Consider the following 20,000-nt stretch of genomic DNA (forward strand, 5'->3'; position numbering starts at 1 on the left):
TATCTCTCTCACCTGGGACCTGGCCTTGGGCCAGGCACTTTCTTTTCCAATGCTAATACCTAGCTCTTTCTAATTCATCCTATTACCTGCACCCTAGTCTCTCAGCCGTAAGGTTCGGGCTTGACAAATAGTCTGAGGGATCTAGGCTGATCTCTCAGCTAGCTATATCATTTCTCATGACCTGTGTGCTATTAATTCTGGATCACTGGATGGATCTTGCCTTTGAGCTGTTCAGTGTCGGAGTTCTTCTGTGCCTCAATCAAAATCAATACGGCTTGGTTTCTGACTCATTTCTGCCATCTCCTTCCTGGCTCCGTCATGCCCCCTGCGGAATTTCAAACTACTATCCTTTCTCTCTCTCTCCTTGAGGCATTAGCAGAGACTGCCTCAGAACAGGGCAAACCAGATGAGAGATCTACAATTAAACATGTCCACAGACAGGTGTCAATTTTCACATTGAACAATAAACCTAAGTAACTTTCCATGAGGATAACATTATACAGGATTTAAGTTAAATTCTTTTTCCTCAAAACAAAATTGAAGATATTTCTGATTTCATAATTAATAGAATAATAGCTTGGTCCCATAAACTGCAGCATCAATACCCAATTATTCTGATATCAATCTAAACAATTTAAGGATCCTAATACACAAATTTTATACTTATGACTGTGTAAGGACATAGAGATACACACACACACACACACATATATATTCATAAACAGGTGAATAAGGCCAAACACTCATAAAGTTGTTCAGGATATGGTATTGCAGCAATGGATTCATCACAAACATTATAGCCAAACTTGCCCTGGTTAGAGAGGTTTACTGAGAGAAAGAAGCAAGGACATGATTACAGCAATATGCCCCAAAAGAGGAAAAACTCCTTTAGCTTTGTTTGATTCCAAGTATGAGTCAAATCTGACAGTGAACCATGTTGCCACAAGGTATTAAAAACAAGGCTCAGGATTAAACAGGTGGGGAAATTTACTATTCAAAAAGGAAATAGCATAATGGGGAAATTGAGTCAAGAGATTCCTATCTTAGGTCATCCCCAAAACTGTTCCTAGGCATGGACATCCAGACATCCCCATATAACATTTCTTGGACTGCTAGCACATGTTATTTTCTAATCTTGGCTTCATGACAATTCAGATATTTATACCTGTAATCAAAACTCAAACCAGTAGTAAATTAGTCCCAAGAGATTTTAACTTCAACTAGCAAAACTTCACCAATCACAACTTAGGGCTTGAATATTGAACTTGAACTTACTCATATTTTTCTAACAGTTCATTTGTCCTTTGTTCCTAAATGAAAACGAACTACTTTCTGGGTTTTGCTTGATGCATATTGATTTATTATCTATGACAGGATGTTGAAGGTTAGTTTTTGCCAATTATTCAAGTACATGAAGGTTCCAGGACCATGCTGCAACAGCCTAAAGTTCCCTTAGTGCGGAGGACTGTCCTAGGACTATAAATTACCCATGGGAACCCAAGAACCTTCACAGGGAAAAATCCCCTTTGGTGAATACAAAATAGTCTAGCAGTGGCAAAGGAATATATACTCAGGAAACGAAAGCAACCTCCCAACCAGTGACAGATTCTAAATGGACTCAGCTAGAGAAATGACTCTTCTTCAAGCACAGAGCTTGGATAACTTGAGAGTGATTTTCTAACTATTTAAAAAATAGATGCTTATCTTTCTTCCACTCCATATATTCAGGTCTTAAAGGTTTCCCTTTTAATAAATCATCTTATATCTTGTCTTATGTTATCCTCATGGAAAATTACTTAGGTTTATTGTTCAATGTGAAAATTAACACCTGTCTGTGGTGCATGTCCTTTGGTATCAACATGTTTAATTGTAGATCTCTCATCTGTTATATCTTGGTATGGGGAGCAGGAATCACCAACCGAAAACCTGAAGACAAGCCAAGAGCAAGGGGCGGATGCTGGTACCTAGCCTCACCTTTGGAATGAGGTCAGTGGCCTACTCATTCTTCATCAAAACCTGATGATTTAAAAATTCAATTATGTCTCTCGTAATAAAATATTATATTTTATGAGATTTATTAAGGATTATTAGAAATCAAGGATACAAAATAAAAACCACGGGCCCATGGCTGATTAGCCCATTCATAATCCCCTCACTTAGCTTACTTACTACATCATTGCAATGGCAGAGAAGAGAGTGTTACTGCCAGTTAAATACCAATTGTGATCTCACCTATGTGGAGTCTCAGGTGAGATTATAGGGAATTCTGGGAAATACCAAGGACTTCTGGGGATTGAAGTCTAGGGTTCAAAATCTCCAAAAATGCCAACCATTAAAAAAAAACATCCCTCAAAAAAGAGGAATCCTAAATGAGTTTAAAAGATTATTCATTCATTCTATACATATATATGTGGAGAGAATACATATATAGTATTTATTTGTAAGTGTGCATGTTGCATCTCAGAACAACAAAAACTTCTTGAAGGCAAGAACTATTTTGTTTTTGTCTTTTCCCTAGCACCCAAATTTTTATGAAAATAAATTATCAATTTCTCAGGAAAAAAAAAGATTATTCATTTATGATGCAGAGTGAAAGGAGTAGAACCAAGAGAACATTGTACACAGAGATGGATACACTGTGGCACAATCAAATGTCATGGACTTCTCTACTCGCAACAATCAATGACTCAAGACAATTCTGAGTGACTGATGAGAAAGATGCTATCCACATCCAGAACTGTGGGAGTAGAGAACAAATCTGTACCTGCAAAAGGTAGACTTGTTCTTGCCACACAGTAAGTGTTCAATAAATGCTTAAAAATAAATAAAATTTTTTAAAAAGAACTGTGGGAGGGGGCAGCTGGGTGGCTCAGTGGATTGAGAGTCAGGCCTAGAGATGGGAGGTCCTGGGTTCAAATCTGACCTCAGCCACTTCCCAGCTGTGTGACCCTGGGCAAGTCACTTGACCCCCATTGCCTAGCCCTTACCACTCTTCTGCCTTGGAGCCAATACACAGTATTGACTCCAAGACGGAAGGTAAGGGTTTAAAAAAAAAAAAAAAGAACTGTGGGAGTAGAAACACAGAAGAAAAACATTTGCTTGATCATATGGGTCGATGGGGATATGATTGGGGACGTACACTCCAAATGATCATCCTAGAACAAATATTAATAATATGGAAGTAGGTCCTGATCAATGACACACGTAAAACCCGGTGGCATTGTGCATCAGCTACGGGAGGGGTTAGGAGGAGGGGAGGGAAAGAACATGAATCATGAAACCATGGAAAAAATATTCTTAATTAAATATTTGTAAAAGATTATTCATTTAAAGGGAAAGTGATAGACATTCATGCCAAAGGACATCCAGATTGAAGTCCCTGCAGCCAGAGAGGTGTAGAGACAATATATGATTGCAAACCACAAGGAGTTGCTTGGGGAGAGGATGGGGTGAAGAATTGGAAGTCTCTCCCAGGGACAGGTGGAAATGTAGAAGTAGGATGTTCCAAGACATTATGTGGCAGTGTCTGACCACAAGGCTTGTTCAGGCAGGCTTAGTTTGCTTCAGGTAAAGTTTGGGATGGGCAGCTCAACAAGTTCAGTCAGTGAATACCAAGGACGCCCCTCGGAGTGAACAAGACTTCTGGCTCACTGTAGGCTCCTGATTGACTCTTTCCTGCAAAACAGCCTTTTTCTGTATTTAGTGCACCTGTATGGTAAGGTAACTCATGGAAAACAGACATTAGTTTCAGGTGTTTCCACAAATTGTACTACTTATTACAAAAATTGCTATATAAATCCATTCATTTCCTCAGACTCCAATTTCTAAAGGTCAGACAGTTCCTCAAGGATGTAACTGAATAGAGTAATTACTCCCAGTTCCCAAAGCATCTACCTGGCCAGGGACCTTTTTACTAAACAAAAAACCATCCCAAGAAGACTTTCCCCAGTGCGTGCCTTGTTTTGTCATAGTTATTCCCCTCATCAAGATTTGGGGTGACCTGATCTACAACAGAGGAAAAACCTGTGAGGGGAAAAAGAGTGAAAACCTGATTGGGATAGCTGGTATTTTTTTTATCCAAAGACGGCTATAGAAAGTTGGATTTAATAAACCAGCTCGTTTACCATTTCTTGAGGGTCAGAGAGAGGTGTGTCAGCCACATTCATTTAACTTAGTATAACTATAGAGATCCAACCACAAGAGGAGGAGTTCTTTTCCTCCCAGTGGATGGAGGAAGGAAGGAAGGAAGGAAGGAAGGAAGGAAGGAAGGAAGGAAGGAAGGAAGGAAGGAAGGAAGGAAGGAAGGAAGGAAGGAAGGAAGGAAGGAAGGAAGGAAGGAAGGAAGGAAGGAAGGAAGGAAGGAAGGAAGGAAGGAAGGAAGGAAGGAAGGAACAAATATTCTGTGTTGAACTGATGTTTCCACTGCACAATTGAGTTGACATACCATGAGACCTCTCTTATCCGAACTCTCACTAATTTCCAATTTCTCCCTCTATGCTGGCTGATTGTCTACTTCCTACAAAAATGCCTGTGCTCTTCCATCCCTCTTCTGCTAATACATGAAACCCCATGAAAAGACTATCTACAGTAAGTGACTACACTGTCTCTCCTCTCATTCTTTTCTTAGCCCCTCACAATACGACTTCCAACCTCATCATTCCGTCAAAACTGTTCTCTCCAAAGTTACCAATGATCTTCATTAAGAAAACCAGTGTGTGTGACCCTGGGCAAGTCACTTGACCCCCATTGCCCAGCCCTTACCGCTCTTCTGCCTTGGAGCCAATACATAGTATTGACTCCATGATGGAAGGTAAGGGAAAGAAAAGAAAAGAAAAGAAAAGAAAAGAAAAGAAAAGAAAAGAAAAGAAAAGAAAAGAAAAGAAAAGAAAAGAAAAGAAAAGAAAAGAAAAGAAAAGAAAAGAAAAGAAAAGAAAAGAAAAGAAAAGAAAAGAAAGAAAAGAAAAGAAAAGAAAAGAAAAGAAAAGAAAAGAAAAGAAAAGAAAAGAAAAGAAAACCAGTGAATTTTTCTCAGTCATTCTTCTTATCCTTTGACATTGCAGTCTTATTTCATCCATCACCTTCTTCTCCTTGATACTCTCCTCTCTAGGTTTTCTGGACAACTCCTTCTACTTTCTCCTTCTACTTATCTGATCATGCCTTCTCTGACTCCCTATCATCTCCCAGTGATTCAATAATCATTTCTGAGCTGATGTTTCTCAGGCTTCCTTCAATTCCCAGCTAAAATACCACGTTCTGGGAGGATTTCAGAAAAACCTTAGGAAACTTATATGAGTGGAAAAGTGAAGGAGGAGAACAAGAGAACAAATTACAGCAACATTATAGTCATGATCAACGCTCAAAGATTGAACTAATTAATACAAGGATGCACTACAATTCCAAAAAACTCATGATGAAAAATTCAATTCCAGAGAGAATAGGCTCTAAGTATAAATTGAAACATAATTTTTCTGTTTCTTCTTCTATTATAATTTTTTAGAGCATGGCTAAAGCAGAAATACTTTTCATGGGGCAGCTGGGTAGCTCAGTGGATTGAGAGCCAGACCTAGAGACAGCAGATCCTAGGTTCAAATCTGACCTCAGACACTTCCCAGCTGTGTGACCCTGGGCAAGTCACTTGATTTCCACTGCCTAGCCCTTACCACTCTTCTGCCTTGGAACCAATGCACAGTGTTGATTCCAAGATGAAAGGTAAGGGTTTAAAATATTTCTTAATTTTAAAAAAAAAAATGCTTTTCATGCCTTCATAATTGTGTGCTCCTTGAGGCTAGGAACTATCTTTCGCTTTTATTTTTTTAATCCCCAAAGTTTAGAACAAAGCTTGGCACACAGTAGTGCTCAATAAGTGTTTGTTGGCTTATTGATTGGGGTAATCAGAGAGTCTAAAAACAGGGGAGGGGCTTTGACCTCCTGTCCACTGTACAGAGGGAGCAATCAAGGGCCAGAGAAGGGCAGGGATGAGTCAAACCTCTACCTGAGCTTCTCTTTGTCCAGCCTCCCCTTCCAAGAAACCCAACCCAGTCCCCCGGAGGAAGAGTAAACCCCAAAGAGGAAGGAGCTTCTCTCCCCCTAGTAGGTCAGGGCTTTGGGGAACTTGCTGGCCACACCCTGGGCTGCTGAATATTATCTCCCAAGAGGATCACGTGTCCACCCTGTCACTAACCCTTGGGACCACAATGGCCCCCTCACTGTGTCCTGATGTACTTTGGAAAGATCTAGGAAATGGGAGAACCATGGCCTTGAAATCACTGCATCAAGGGAGTGAAGCTGGACTGGAGAACCAAAGCCAGCCCAGGACCAAGGATCTCTAAGGGTGGATTTGCCTCCCTCTAGTGGTCGGAAGTGTTGTTACAAATATTTAGAGCAGAGCAGGCTGGGGAGAACCCACAAAAACCAGCTTAAGCCTTTTCTCCTGCCACCCACCCCTCTCTGTGGCAGAAGCAGGACAGGCCAGCAGGCAGTGTGACCCCCCCACCTCCACCATTTTAGAGATGGAAAATGAAAGCCCCTTGAATAGGGGCACAATCAGAATATCCCAGATCTCCAGGAGCCTGGCTGCCCCTTCTGCATCTAGCCCCCAGCCTGGGATCCAGAGGCCCTCAGGTTTGATAACAGGCTGTGGAAACTGAGTCTAATCCAGAGCCTCTCCTCCAGGGCTCTGTCTGTGCTGGAGGATCTGGAGGCAAGAGGGTGAGTCCTTTCCCCAAATGCTTCCTGCGTGCTCAGCACTGAGAGCTGTCCCCAGAATAGCCAGAGGGAATGGAAGATGGGGTTTGGGGCAGATGGGATGATCTGAGAGGGGGAATAGAGAAAGATGTGGGCAGAAAGGGACTGAAGGGGACCCTCTGGGACTCTAGGCTCTGATTTTCTTCCAGGCACATTGCCCAAACCCTTACTCAGGGTGAGTCAGGCTTAGTGATCCCCCAGGGGAAGCCTGAGTTCCATTGGTGTGAAGAGTCCCCTGAAGTTAATCTGTACTGTCTGAGGAAGGAAGAAACCCATCAGTTCATGGATACGTCTGCAGCTGAGAGAGAGGCCAAGATTCTCATCTTCTACATGACAATAAAGACTACTGTGAGCCTTCATGAGCTAGTTCAAGTGGTCAGAGCCCAGTGATCCCCAGAAGGTGGTAGTAACAGATGAGAAGAGATCCTTCCAACCCTGAACCCTCGATCTTGGCTCTGGCCTCTGCCCACATCTGGCTGTGGGTCCCCTGCCACACCCTGGCTCCCTTGAAGCCAGGAGAGGAAGGGGAAGATAGGTGGGTCTTCTATTCCCCCTCTGAGCTCAGGCCTGGTCATGAGGGGTAGGGGGGGACCTGTCCCTGTCATAACTCCAGGGACTTGTTCACCTCCCCCAGGCCTATATCAACAACTCTCTCTCAGCCTTGTCCTGTCCCAACATGACCTCAGGATGGAATGTGCCCTTCCAGTGTCAGTCAGAGCTGTGGTATTATAGGTCTGCTTTGTACAAGGATGGAAAAATGGGGACTTTGCCCAGCCTCTCCATCTTGACTGTGATGGCTGCCCATTGGAGAATGTATCTATGTTACTATTTTCATAGTGACTTCTCTGAATGGTTAGCTCCCAGTGATCCCCTGGCCCTTATGGTCACAGGTGATATATCCCAGTGTGGCCCTCTTTCCCCACTCTCTCTAAATGCTCCCTGTGGTGTTCAGAGAAGAATAGTACCTCTGCTGTGAGGGTTTGCCAAGTTCTTCTCACCCAGCTCCCACTCAGGCTTCTTAAGGACTTTACAATTATTATCTCATTGGAACCTCACAACTCCCCTGGGAGGAACATGTTCTTTTTCATCCCATTTTCGAGAAGAAGAAGCTGAGACTGGAAGAGTTGAGGTACTATGCCCAGGATCCATCAGAGAGGAAATATCTGAGGGGGAATTTGAACTTGGCTCTTCCCCATGTAAAGGGTGAAATTATGTTTGAGACTGAAAAAAAAAAATCTAAATTTAAGTGGTCGCCAAGGGAAATCCCAAATAATAAAATACCCAAGTCAGCTGCCAAATTTTATGGTGATTTGATTGATATAGTAGAGAAGTTTTTAAGAAGGAGGAAGGAAGGGGCTAGTTCAGGGCAGGAAGATAGGAGATGTAGAAAGTAAAGTTTTGAGTGTGAAGCAGGAAAGAATCAGCTTGACCTCCAAAGAGGCTTAGCTAAAATGTCCGAACCTGAAATCAGTTCCAGGACAAAACTCACCAGCCAACACTCCAAGATGTCAGCCAGAATTGTCTCTCCAGGGAAAGAGAAAGAGGCAGCCCATGATGTGCCTTATATGGGTGTTTTTACATCACTTTTCTGCATCTCATCTGTACCAATGAGGACTCAGCTTGACCTAGGACCGGCCAGAGGTCTGTTCTTTTTGCACATGTCTGTTGAAGGCCATCTCCTCAGATAATTAAATCTTGAGTTTGATGCAGACCTTCAAAATCTTGTTAAACTGAGTAGGGTGGAGAATGTGGGTTTCCAAGACCTGATTCTGTTATTCCAAATATCTCCATTGTTATTGATCAGGAAATAGCTAAATACCATCTTGTAAAGAAGGTCTGATTAGGGTGGAATAGTGAGTAGACATTCCAGAATTTGTAATGGTAAAGTTGCCTTATACTTAGATGTATTTGTTTTTTTTTTGTTTTGTTTTGTTTTTTGTGTTTTCTGTAGTTTGGGCATTTTTGCTGCTTCCTGTTCTTTTAGTTGCGTTTTACTTGAGGTCTACTAGTTAAGAAAACTATATTTAAGGAGTCAGGGAAATAGGATGAGAGCCATGTTTGTATTATTTAAGTAACTTAAGAGTGTCTTAGGTTTTTTAAAAGGTCGCCCTGTGCAAATGATGCTATTATCCATTTCTCTGAAAGACACAAAAAGTTGATAATTATTACCTCTGATGACTAAGCAGAAGTATGTTAAGTGTATATAAGGTAATTTAATATACATCTAGATATCAATTGTGTTGGACCAAATAGACAGGCACATTTGTTTTCATTAATTCTCTCCCAAAGCTAACAATGTGTGTAAAAGATGAGAACATGCTTCTTCGTAACTCAGAGAAATTATATAGAAGAATAAACAAAATGAGCAAAGTCTGAAAGGTAAACCCTAAACACATGAGGCAGCTAACACCATATAGTGAGTTAATCCTTAATTCATTAAGCAAATATTTATGGGATGCCTGCCATTTGCAAGACAAATCTAGTCTTGTATTATTTCCTAATTTATATAACTTTCCCTTTTTTCTATAATGTATAATTTTTTTTAAACCCTTACCTTCCATCTTGGAGTCAATACTGTGTATTGGCTCCAAGGCAGAAGAGTGGTAAGGGCTAGGCAATGGGGGTCAAGTGACTTGCCCAGGGTCACACAGCTGGGAAGTGTCTAAGGCCAGATTTGAACCTAGGACCTCCCATCTCTAGGCCTGACTGAGCCACCCAGCTGCCCCCTATAATGTATAATTTTTAATGAGTTTTGGAATTTGATATTTTTCCCTGTCATGGCATAGTCCCATGTTAGTTGTCATGTTAGTTCTGTTTTGTGTTTTGGATGACTGATTATATATCAATTTTTTCTCCCAGTAACTAGTTCTTTGGTGAAATTTAACACTGCATGCCAAATTGAAGGCCAAACCAGCTTTCTAATGATCCCTTGGATTTTTGGCAGTTCCTGTAGTCTTTTTCTCACTGGAAATATCTGCTTTATTAGACAGGAAATATACATGAGTGCCATCTCACTTGATATTTGACAATTTGGGGAAATAATCACATAGGGTCTGACTATGCAATGCCAGTGCTTTAAAATTCTTTTTTAAATTTGAATTTCAATTTAAATTGAAATTCAATTTAAAATTGAATTGTATGTAATAAGAATATTTTAAAATTATAATGATTTAGAAAATGTAGTTTATGTGAATCCTCTAGCACTGTGAATTGAAGGGATATAGTTGCAATAAAACAGTTTTAAATGTTGCAGTAGGTTGTTAATATTAAACTCAATGAAAGCACCATGTCATTGACTCGTTGTCTGCATTACAGGGCTAAAAAATCTAGAAAAACACACTATTCTTATCCTATTATCTGGGGTTATTTTATAACTCAACAGACCAAAAGAACTACAATTTCGGCATGTTCCTCTGCCTCCCTTTGGACTTAGAGTGGAAACTCCATGATCTCCCACGTTTTAGCCGGAGAGACTTTGGCCTTCAGAATCGCTAAGTCTTTGGGGAGAGCTTCTCCAAAATTGGGTCTTTCATTGAGTTCCTCAGAAATTTCACAAGCATGTTTTCCCTTGTCTTTGTCTAACTACTTGCACTCAAAGACATTAAATTTTAGAGAGATTGTCCAAAAAACGGTCTACCACCATCATTTTACACATGGGAATACCCATGCCCAGAAAGGTAAAGAAAGTGACTCATCCAAGATAGCTGGTGGCTGAACAGGGATTAGAACCCAAATTTCCTAATTCCCATGTCATTGCATTTTCCTGGTTGTTAATGTTTGAGTTACTAGTGGTTTCACCTTAATATGAAACCGAGTAAGTTAAGGGGCAAAGTATTTTTATCCTCCAGGCAGATTTTCCCTTAGGACTCACGGGAAATGAATTAGATATTAAACATATGATTGCCCCAAGCGCAGATATCTCTCCTCAGAAAGAGCGCACAGTAGGCAACTGTCTACAGAGTAAAGAGAAAAAATACTTGTTTTTGAGATACGATGCACGTGTTGTAAATTTCCTATCATCCTTCTCCTGGATAATCTCTCCACATCATGGCGGTTGCAGACAACCATTTTAGAAAGCAGTGAAATCTTTTTGCAAGAGATTTCTTTCCTGTGATTGCTGCCATGTTGTTTCTGACTGTTGTTTCCTTGAAACCTATTTTCTTCTATATAAAATATGCATTTATGTAGCATACGGTGAAATTATTGTTAATAAAATGAGTGTTGAACTGCAAAAAAAAAAAGAATGAGATGGAGCAGAAGTGATGGCAAAGGGCCCTGGGCTGATTCAAGACACTGCAGAGGAAGGACTGAGAAGGATACAGATAGAAGAGGCTGCCTCAGCCTTCTTTCTCTGGAACCCCCAACCCTCACCCATATTCCCAGGCTCTCAAGGCAGGGAGCAACAAGAACCTCTCAGTTTAGGGAATAGGGTTTGGGCTGGGCTAGATCTGAGAAGTGTGAAACTAAGGGCAGAGGGGTGTTTGTGCTGACATTTATAGGGGGCCTGAGATCAGGGAGGTCTTGTCCATATGACAATGACAGCCTTCTCCCATCTCCACTCCTAAATTTGTGCTTTCCAGGATTACACTGTGGGTAATCCCATCTGCCTCAGCCTGGCTAGGCTGGTTCTCATCATCCTGGGAGTCCTGTTGCCAGAAGCTTGTCATAACTAGAAGAGACTACTGAGTAGGAGCTCCAGGATCCCTTGACAAATGGGAAAACAGAACTGGGGTTCATTGAAAATGTGGATCAAATGGTTCTGCCCAACTCCAGACAAAGGGAAGAGCCCTTCCTTCCCTGGGACCTAGTCCTGGCCAAACTTGTCCCCCAGATCTCCCCCTCTTCCCCAATGCTATTGCTGTGACCATGCATACATGCTCACAATCTCCTGCCCACTTCAATCCTTCCCTACACCCCAGCAAGGTTGATCACTGACACTGATCAAGTAATTAAGGAGAAAAAATTATTCCCCAAGAATATTAAAGTATCTCAGAAACCATAGAAACTGGAGGGCTTTATGATTTCTATCATGATTTCAGGGGCCTCTGTAAGGTGTAAAGATAATTTTAGGGTTGTGACTTAAATCTAAATTAATTGGTTACCAAGGAAAAAAACCCAAATAAAATACCCAAGTCAGTCTGGAAATTTAAGGTAATTTTAATTAACATAGAGGGAAGGATTTAAGGAGAAAGAGAGAAGAGGGTATAGGATTTCTCCCGTCTGGTCTGTGCCAGGGGGAGTTCAAGATTTCTGCTGCTAGGTCTCTGAAGGAGATTAGAGGCTTCAAAGAGGATAAGTTTGGAAAGTAAAGGAGAAAAAACTCAGCCAGAAACTCACCACCAAACTGGACAATAGTTTGTAGCCACATCAAGATGCCAAAAGGCCCAGCATGCTGCCACCAGCCAAATCTCCACCGCCAAAAAGGTCCCCGAGAGAGGAAGTGAGCCAAATATATAGACCTTTTACCCTTGTGTCCCCTCCTCTAAATGCCCATTCTTTAGTTCTCATCTTCTTTGATTAGATTATATCTTTTGAGTTATTTAACACTTCTTTGTTAAGTTCACCTTTTGTTAGTTACTTGACCTTTTCATGATTAATTTACCCTTTATAGTTACTTAACACCTTTTTGTATTAAGATCTAAAAATAGACTTAACTTAAAGTTCTAGCTTCACTATAAGGTAAGAACTAAGTACCTTCATTGTTCAATCAGGAGATTACAATTCTATCTTCACCATAATGTAAGATCTAAGTAGGGTGGAGTAATTTAGAGTTCACAAAGGCCACCCTTAGCCAGCTCCAAGCCCCTCTGCTTTCTTTTCCCCTGCGTCCTCCCTCAAATCCCAGAATAACTTTCCCCTCATATGGCATGACCTGAAAAGATCCTGTCTGCTATCAGTGTTTCCTCCAGTCTAGTCCCTGAAGTTCTAAACTCTGGTTCTTGATGAATACAAGAATATATTTGCTTGTTAGAATTTCTGTGGCCATCATCCTTCTTTACTAGTGTAAATGGAATGACATTGCTTGCTAGAGACATGCAAAAAACCTTCACCTAGCCACTGGGATAACTTGAGGTTCTTTGAGATACTAAACATTCCCCTGCCCCATCACTACCGCCACTACCCATATAGATGTGTCCTTGACTCAAAGGACCAGTACTGTGGGAATCTCTCCTCAAGAGTAGAGATTTTGCTCAATGAAAGGAGAGTGGAATTAGTGAGAGTGAAAGAAAAGGAGCATCAGCTCTTCTGGAGTCTAGCTTCAAGAGAAAAGATGCAAAATTGTAATATCTTTTTAGATCCCTGGAAGAAAACAAAGACTCTGGGAAGAAGCCTACAGGAAAACAACTGGCAGTTTCCATCGTAACCCTATATCTTGCTTACTACACTAGACACTTTGGGGAATTTCTCCTTTGGGTGAGATCAAGGACCCTTTCTTCTAGTTCTCATTCTCAAAGAGAGAACTCCTTTACTATTGTCTAGTACATCTACTATGGATGGTTTCTCAATTTTTGTTTGCTACTGACTTGGAAAAAATGGATTTCTTTACTATTTGTTGTGTGTGTTAAGTGTGAAATTGGCATCTTGTGGGAATAGCATCAAGTCTTGGATAGATAGTTTGGGATGATCCTTCCCTAGGGGGGGATAGTAATCAGGAGTGCTTGAATCTAAAATGTATTTCCTCTAGACTAAAAATAGTAAAGGAAAGAGTTATATATGATAGGACTAGTGCCCCATCTCTCTTAGGAGGACAGAGTAGCCTTTGGCTCAAAATTTCTTCTTCTCTTCCCAGCAGGAATCAAAATCTCCCTTGGAAAAAGGGGAGAGAATTCTAAATAAATTAGGGCAACATAGAATACTTTACAGATCTATGAAGGGAAGAATTTTTTTTAACCCTCACCTTCTGTCTTAGAATCAATACTAGGTATTGGTTCCAAGGCAGAAGAGTGGTAAGGGCTAGGCAATGGGGGTTAAGTGACTTGTCCAGGGTCACATAGCTGGGAAGTATCTGAGGTCAGATTTGAACCTAGGACCTCCTGTCTCTGGAACCTGGCTCTCAGTCCACTGAGCTACCCAGCTGACTCTGAAAAGGAAAGAATTTATGACCAAACAAGACTGAGAACATTACAAGATATAAAATGAATCATTTTTGTTATATTAAATTTAAAAGGATTTGTAGAAACAAAACCAATACAACCAAGATTAGAAGGGAAACAACAAACTGGCGGGAGGGCATAGCAATTTTTTCTGATAAATGTCACATTTCTCAAATATATATAGAATTAAATCAAATTTATAAGAATACAAGTAATCCCCAATTGAAAATTGGTCAAAGGATATGAATAGGCAATTTTCAGATGAAGAAATCAAAGCTATCAATAATCATATGAAAAAATCTAAATCTCTCTTGATTAGAGAAATGAAAATTAAAACAACTCTGAGGTATCACCTCACACCTACCAGATTGGTTAATATGGCAGAAAAAGAAAATAATAAATGTTGGAGAGGATGTGGCAAAATCGGGACACTAATGCATTTCTGGTGGAGCTCTGGACTGACCCAACCATTCTGTGGAGGACAATTTGGAACTATCACCAAAAGACTGTAAAGAATGCATACCCTTTGATCCAGTAATACCAGTACTAGATCTGAAATCTAAACAGTTAAAAAAAAAAAGCGAGGGGAGGACTTACTTGTACAAAAATATTTATAGCTGCTCTTTTTGAGGTGGAAAAGAATTGGAAATTGAGAGGATGCCCATCAATTGGGGAATGGCTGAACAAAGTGGTATATGATGGTGATGGAATACTATTGTGCTAAAAGGAATGATGAACAGGATGATTTTGGAAAGACCTTCATGGACTGATGCAGAGTGAAATAAGCAGAACCAGGAAAACATTGTACACTCAACAGCAATATTGCAGAATCAACTGTAAAAGACTTAGCTCCTCTCAATGATCCAGAACAATTCTGAGGGATTTATGACAAAGAATGCTTTCCACCTCCAAAGAAAGAACTATTGGAGTCAGAATGCAGATGAAAGCATACGATTTTTCAATTCTTTATTTTGGTTTATGTTTGGGGGTTTGGGTTTTATAAGATTACTCACTTACAAACATGATTCTACATGTATAACCTAGATTGAACAGTCTGCCAGGACCAGGAGGGGAAGGGGAGGTAGGGAGATAAGTTTGATCATATAACTTGGGAAAACTTGTGCGGAAATGTGTTATATCATGTAATTGGGAATAAATCATTTTTAAAAGGAAAAAACTTCAAAGAAAATGCAAAAAAAATTATATTAGGTAAATATATGACTGATTACAATGTAATCAAATAAAATCTATATAAGTCTTAATTTGAAGAAAATATCAAATATAAATTAAATGTTCATTTTAAATACTTACTAACATTTTGTTTTAAGGCTATCTTTATTTTCTAACATATCTCTCCCAACTCTCCTTACAGACATCCATTCATTCTAACAAAGAATATAAAAGAAAGAGGAGAAAGTTCTCAAAATAAACAACGTATTAGAAGAACCTGAGATCTCATACATTATTCCATTGGTCTTCTCTGTGTGCAGGTGCATTTTAATATCCCTTTTTAGGACCAGGCTTGGCATCTAAGATTTCACAGAATTCAGCTTCAATTGTCTTGATGATTGTATTCTTACCATTGATAATGCCATAATCATAATATATATTGTTTCCCTGGTTCTACTCGTTTCATTTTGCATCAATTGATATAAAACTTCACAGTCTTATATTTTTTATCAAATTCTAAGATAGAAGGTGAGGGTTGAAAAAAAAGCCAGCTTTAGGTCTCTTGTCATCATCTTTTCTCAGAAAAAGGGATAGTTGGGTTTTTTTTTTTAATTTAGAATTTTTTTCCATGGTTACATGGTTCATGTTCTTTCCCTCCCCTCCTCCTACCTTCCTCCCATAGCCAACATGCAATTCCACTGGATTTTCCATGTGTCATTGATCAAGACCTATTTTTATATTATTGATATTTGCACTGCGGTGATCACTTAGAGTCAACATCCCCAGTCATATCCCCATCGAACCATGTGACCAAGCATTTGTTTTTCTTCTGTGTTGCTGCTCCCACAGTTCTTCCTCTGGATGGGGATAGTTTTGAAGGACAAGTCAATAGATTCAACCATGTCCATTGTATATGGATATTTTTTTTCTTAACCAGGTGCCACAGGCAAAGCCCACCCTTGCTCACAACTCCAGGGTTTCCTGACAGGTGGCGCACAATCAGTCAAAAAAATAACAATGGAAGACAGCTTAATCATTACAGCCATGGGACTGCTTTGCATCTGACAGCTGCTCCGCCATCCCCAGGCTTGGTGTTTATGTTGTGATTAAAGACAGAATAAAGGTTGCACACAAGATAAATGGTGGCTTAATTTTCTCATTACCCTCTGAGAAGTTTTGAGCTTACAAACAATCAAGGAAAATTACTTATTGCTTTTAATAAAATGGAGTAATTAATCAGCAGCTCTTAAAAGACAATTCAGCAATCGTATCACAATTCAAATTTAATATTAGACTGGTCATTTCTCAGGGTTTACTAGGGAGTTTCTGAGTTACTGGTTTGTGAAATTGAGTCACTGAGGCATATGGAAGCTTGGTGTACTTGTACATTTTGTATGGGCCTTTATGCCTGATTTTTATGCTGGCTTCATGAGAATAAATTCCTGTGAGTGGAAAAGTTCTGGGCTTGGCTTGTACCTGCAGTTTCACTGGGAATTATGCACCTAAGTGAAAGTTAAGCCATGATAGTCTTTTGGGGTTGGGTTTGAGGGTCTGATCTTTTGGTGATGCTTTGGGGAATTGGGGTCCAGGTGTTTTGCTCTTGCATTATTTCTTTTGAGACTAGGGGGAATGATAATCATGTCAATTTCATAGGTTAGGGATATTGATGAGAGAGGTCATGCAAGGGGGACTGAGTGGGCAATCACATCTTGCCAAGAGCCACTCTGTGGCCTCCTTAGCTACCACATGTGACTCTGTCAAGGTGTTGTGGCCTAATGGCTCCCAGCAACCAGGAACAGAGAGTTCATTACTTCTAAAGTTATATATAGTATTAACCCTCAGTATGAATCCTCAGGCAGCCATGAGGTCATTTTAAAAATAAGTATAAATTGAGGCACAGACCCTATGGAACTTAGATCCCCTTCCCCCAAAGGGGAGATATACCTCAGGGCACTGTGACAAGCACTGGACTCACCTAAGACCTCTAGCCTCCTTTCCCTAAACAGGAAGAAAAGCAAAAATATCAAGTGCTAGGAAGATTAAAAACAGTTTTCATTAAGCAAGGACATACATGTGCTTGGGAACAAACTGGTCTAGTGCCAACAAGCTCCAAGGAGAGCTGGCCAGAAGCGATTTTTATAATTCTTAGTGAAGGAAGGTGAGAAAGGGACTGGCAGGGGCCAATCCAGGGAGAGATCTGGAGTGATGTGGGCAAAGTCCCCAGGAATGGAGCACTGATTTCCCAAGTGCAAGGGGGGGGGGGGGGCAGAGACACCTCTGGTACATATTTTTATCATAAGACAGCAAGATAACAGTATGAAACCCCAAGGTTTTAGCAAATCAGTGACCCACTAGACTTGGGGCCAGATGTCCCATAGTTGAAGCCAAGTGATAAACTCAGAGTCTGGGACTAGATGAAACACAATGACTTTGGTTCTCAGAAAGAGGCTGTGAGAGCTGGCTGGTGGGATGAGCCAGCAATTGCCCAGCCAGGCTCTAATTTTCAAAAACAGCTGACTTCTTTAGGTTACTCTGGGTCCTAAAAAACTATCAGTTTCTCCCAATCACTCTGAGTCCCGGGTAAATAGAGTCAGTCTTACATATTCTCATCACCCACATAGTAGGTCAACTCTAATATAGAAAGACAGTTATTAAGATAATTTACACCTAGGCAAAAGGTAGGGAGAGGTAGCAAAGTAGCACAATGGATAGAGCACCAGGCTTGGAGTCAGATGGACCTTGATTCAAATCTGACCTAATTGTGTGACCTTGGGCAAGTCACTTAACCCTAACTGCCTAACCCTTGCCACTCTTGTCTTAGAACTAAGAAAGAAGGCTAAGGTTTTAAAATATTTGAATGGGAGCAGCTGGGTAGCTCAGTGGACTGAGAGCCAGGCCCAGAGATGGGAGGTCTTGGGTTCAAATCTGGACTCAGACACTTCCTATCTGTGAGACCCTGGGCAAGTCACTTAACCCCCATTGCCCAGCCCTGACCACTCTTCTGCCTTGGAGCCAATCCACTGTATTGATTCTAAGACAGAAGGTGGGGGTTTAAAAAAGAAATTGGCAGAGGAGTTATTGAAATAAAAAGATGTGTGCTTCAGAAAGTAGTGTGAGTATGGAGGGGAGACTAAGCTAAAGGTTAAGCTGAGGGACTTGGCTTCCCGGTCCCTGAGATAACTAGCTAGACCGAAGTAGCTATGAGTCTCAAGCATTTTAGAGACCTAAAGACTGACCCCTCCACAATGAGATGTCCAAGCTGCAAGTATTCTGATGATCTCCCTCAGGTAGTCAAGTCCCAGGATTCTCTCTAACTAGGCAGACGCGCCTACCACAACTTGGCTTATCATTCCAGCTCACTGTTTGTAGGTCTTGGGCTTAAGGCGATGGGTAAGCCAGGTCTTATCTTTCTATATTGTATAAATAAATGGCTAAAAAATCATTTTGGAATGGATCAAATTCCTGGCAACCTACTTCTAAATAATCGAGTCCAACCCCTGACATTCTGGCCCTTCCAACTGATGAGACCCAAAACCTAAATCAGAGGGAGCAGACCTCTCAGTTTATTCACCCCCAAATTTCCCCAATGATGCCTCCATTTAGGCCTGGGCTGTTAGCACCCTTTGGGAGCCACAAGACCCAACTCAAACCCTTGCCTTTAAAATAAAGAAGAAAAGAAAAAAAAACGGACGCCCAGGAAATGTTGCAAACTCTTCTGAGCAATGACTCCTCCGTCCCCACACCCCGCCTCCCAAAGAGCATCCTCAAGCCTATTTCCATTAGCAAAGGAAAAGCAAGTGAAAATACCGAGAAGCCCCCTAAGATACTTTGTTTTCTGCTTGCAGATGTGATTTGTTGATTATTCCAGTCACCTCCGTTTACAGAAAAGGAAACTGAGGTCTAAAGATGTTAAATAGCAAATCACATCTCCTAGCTATGTGGTCCTGGGTAGGTCACTTCTGCCTCAGTTTCCTCATCTGTAAAATGAGGATATTAATAGCCCCTACCTCTCTGTTGTATTGGCTACAATGAGATCCTATTAGTAGGAGCTTACAGCACCATATGAAGGCTGCTATTGTTTGCCTGAGATCAGTTACGGTCCTTTGTGCATGGTTGGGGACATCCAGAGGGCTGAGCCTTAACTGGGTGGTTTCTCCCAGGTAAAGTCCTGTGAAGGGTGAACCAGAGGTAATTCCTCGGTCCTGCTCTGACCATAATTCCTGATGCTGACACCTGATTCTAGACCCAAGACACCCAAACTGCCCCTCCATGAGGCAATCAACAGGAAACCACAGAGGGAAGGAGCTGGGAAGCTTCTCAATGAGCCTAGACACAGAGACTCAGAGCAGTCTGGTCACGTCCTGTGCCTCACTCTGCCTGGTCAGCATCGGCCCACCCTCCCACTATCCCACTCTCCCCAGGGAGCATCATGACCCCCATCCTCTGTGCCCTGCTGAGCCTTGGTGAGTCTGGAGAGCGGGGAATGGAAGGGACTTTAGACACCTTGGATGGTAGATTCACACCCAGGACACCAGAGAAGTTACTTGTTAAAAAAAAGGGGGGGCCAGTCTGGGGTCACCCAGTAAGGGGGGAGAAGAGAAGCTGGGACTCTTGGAGGGGTCTTCTGGGTTGAGCCCCTTTCCCTCACACCAGCCCTAAGACCAGATTCTGGGCTGTCTGTCTCTGGAGGTGCTGGGTGGGAGGATGTGGGGAGCCATGAGTAATGAGGGTCCTCTCTGCCAGGGCTGTGTCTGGGCCAGAGGATGACACAGGCACCAGGTGAGTCCTTCCCCCCACACTCCCCCTGCCCAGAGCATCCACCTGCCCCAAGAGAGGGAGCTGGGGGAGGGCTGGGCTGGACTGACAGGGTCTAAAGTGAGAAGAGACCCAGGGTGGGGGAGCGGGGTTCCTACAGTAGGGGGATCCCCTGCACCCAACGGCTCTCCTTCCCTTCCAGACAGACTCCCCAGACCCTCCCTCAGGGAAGAGAAT

General features: G+C 41.5%; 1 protein-coding gene across 1 annotated transcript in view; it reads left to right on the forward strand.

Moving 5' to 3' along the window:
* LOC103091958 (leukocyte immunoglobulin-like receptor subfamily A member 2) overlaps positions 1–20,000 on the forward strand; it is a 58,103-nt gene that overhangs the window by 4,621 nt on the left and 33,482 nt on the right. Inside the window, exons 3-4 of the mRNA XM_056826295.1 lie at positions 19,430–19,471; positions 19,966–20,000. The exon at positions 19,966–20,000 is cut by the window's right edge and continues 250 nt beyond it. Of these exons, the coding sequence (XP_056682273.1) occupies positions 19,430–19,471; positions 19,966–20,000 (77 nt within the window). The remainder of the gene's footprint in view (positions 1–19,429; positions 19,472–19,965) is intronic.

Source organism: Monodelphis domestica, chromosome 4 (genome assembly GCF_027887165.1).
Source record: "Monodelphis domestica isolate mMonDom1 chromosome 4, mMonDom1.pri, whole genome shotgun sequence".
NCBI lineage: Eukaryota > Metazoa > Chordata > Mammalia > Didelphimorphia > Didelphidae > Monodelphis > Monodelphis domestica.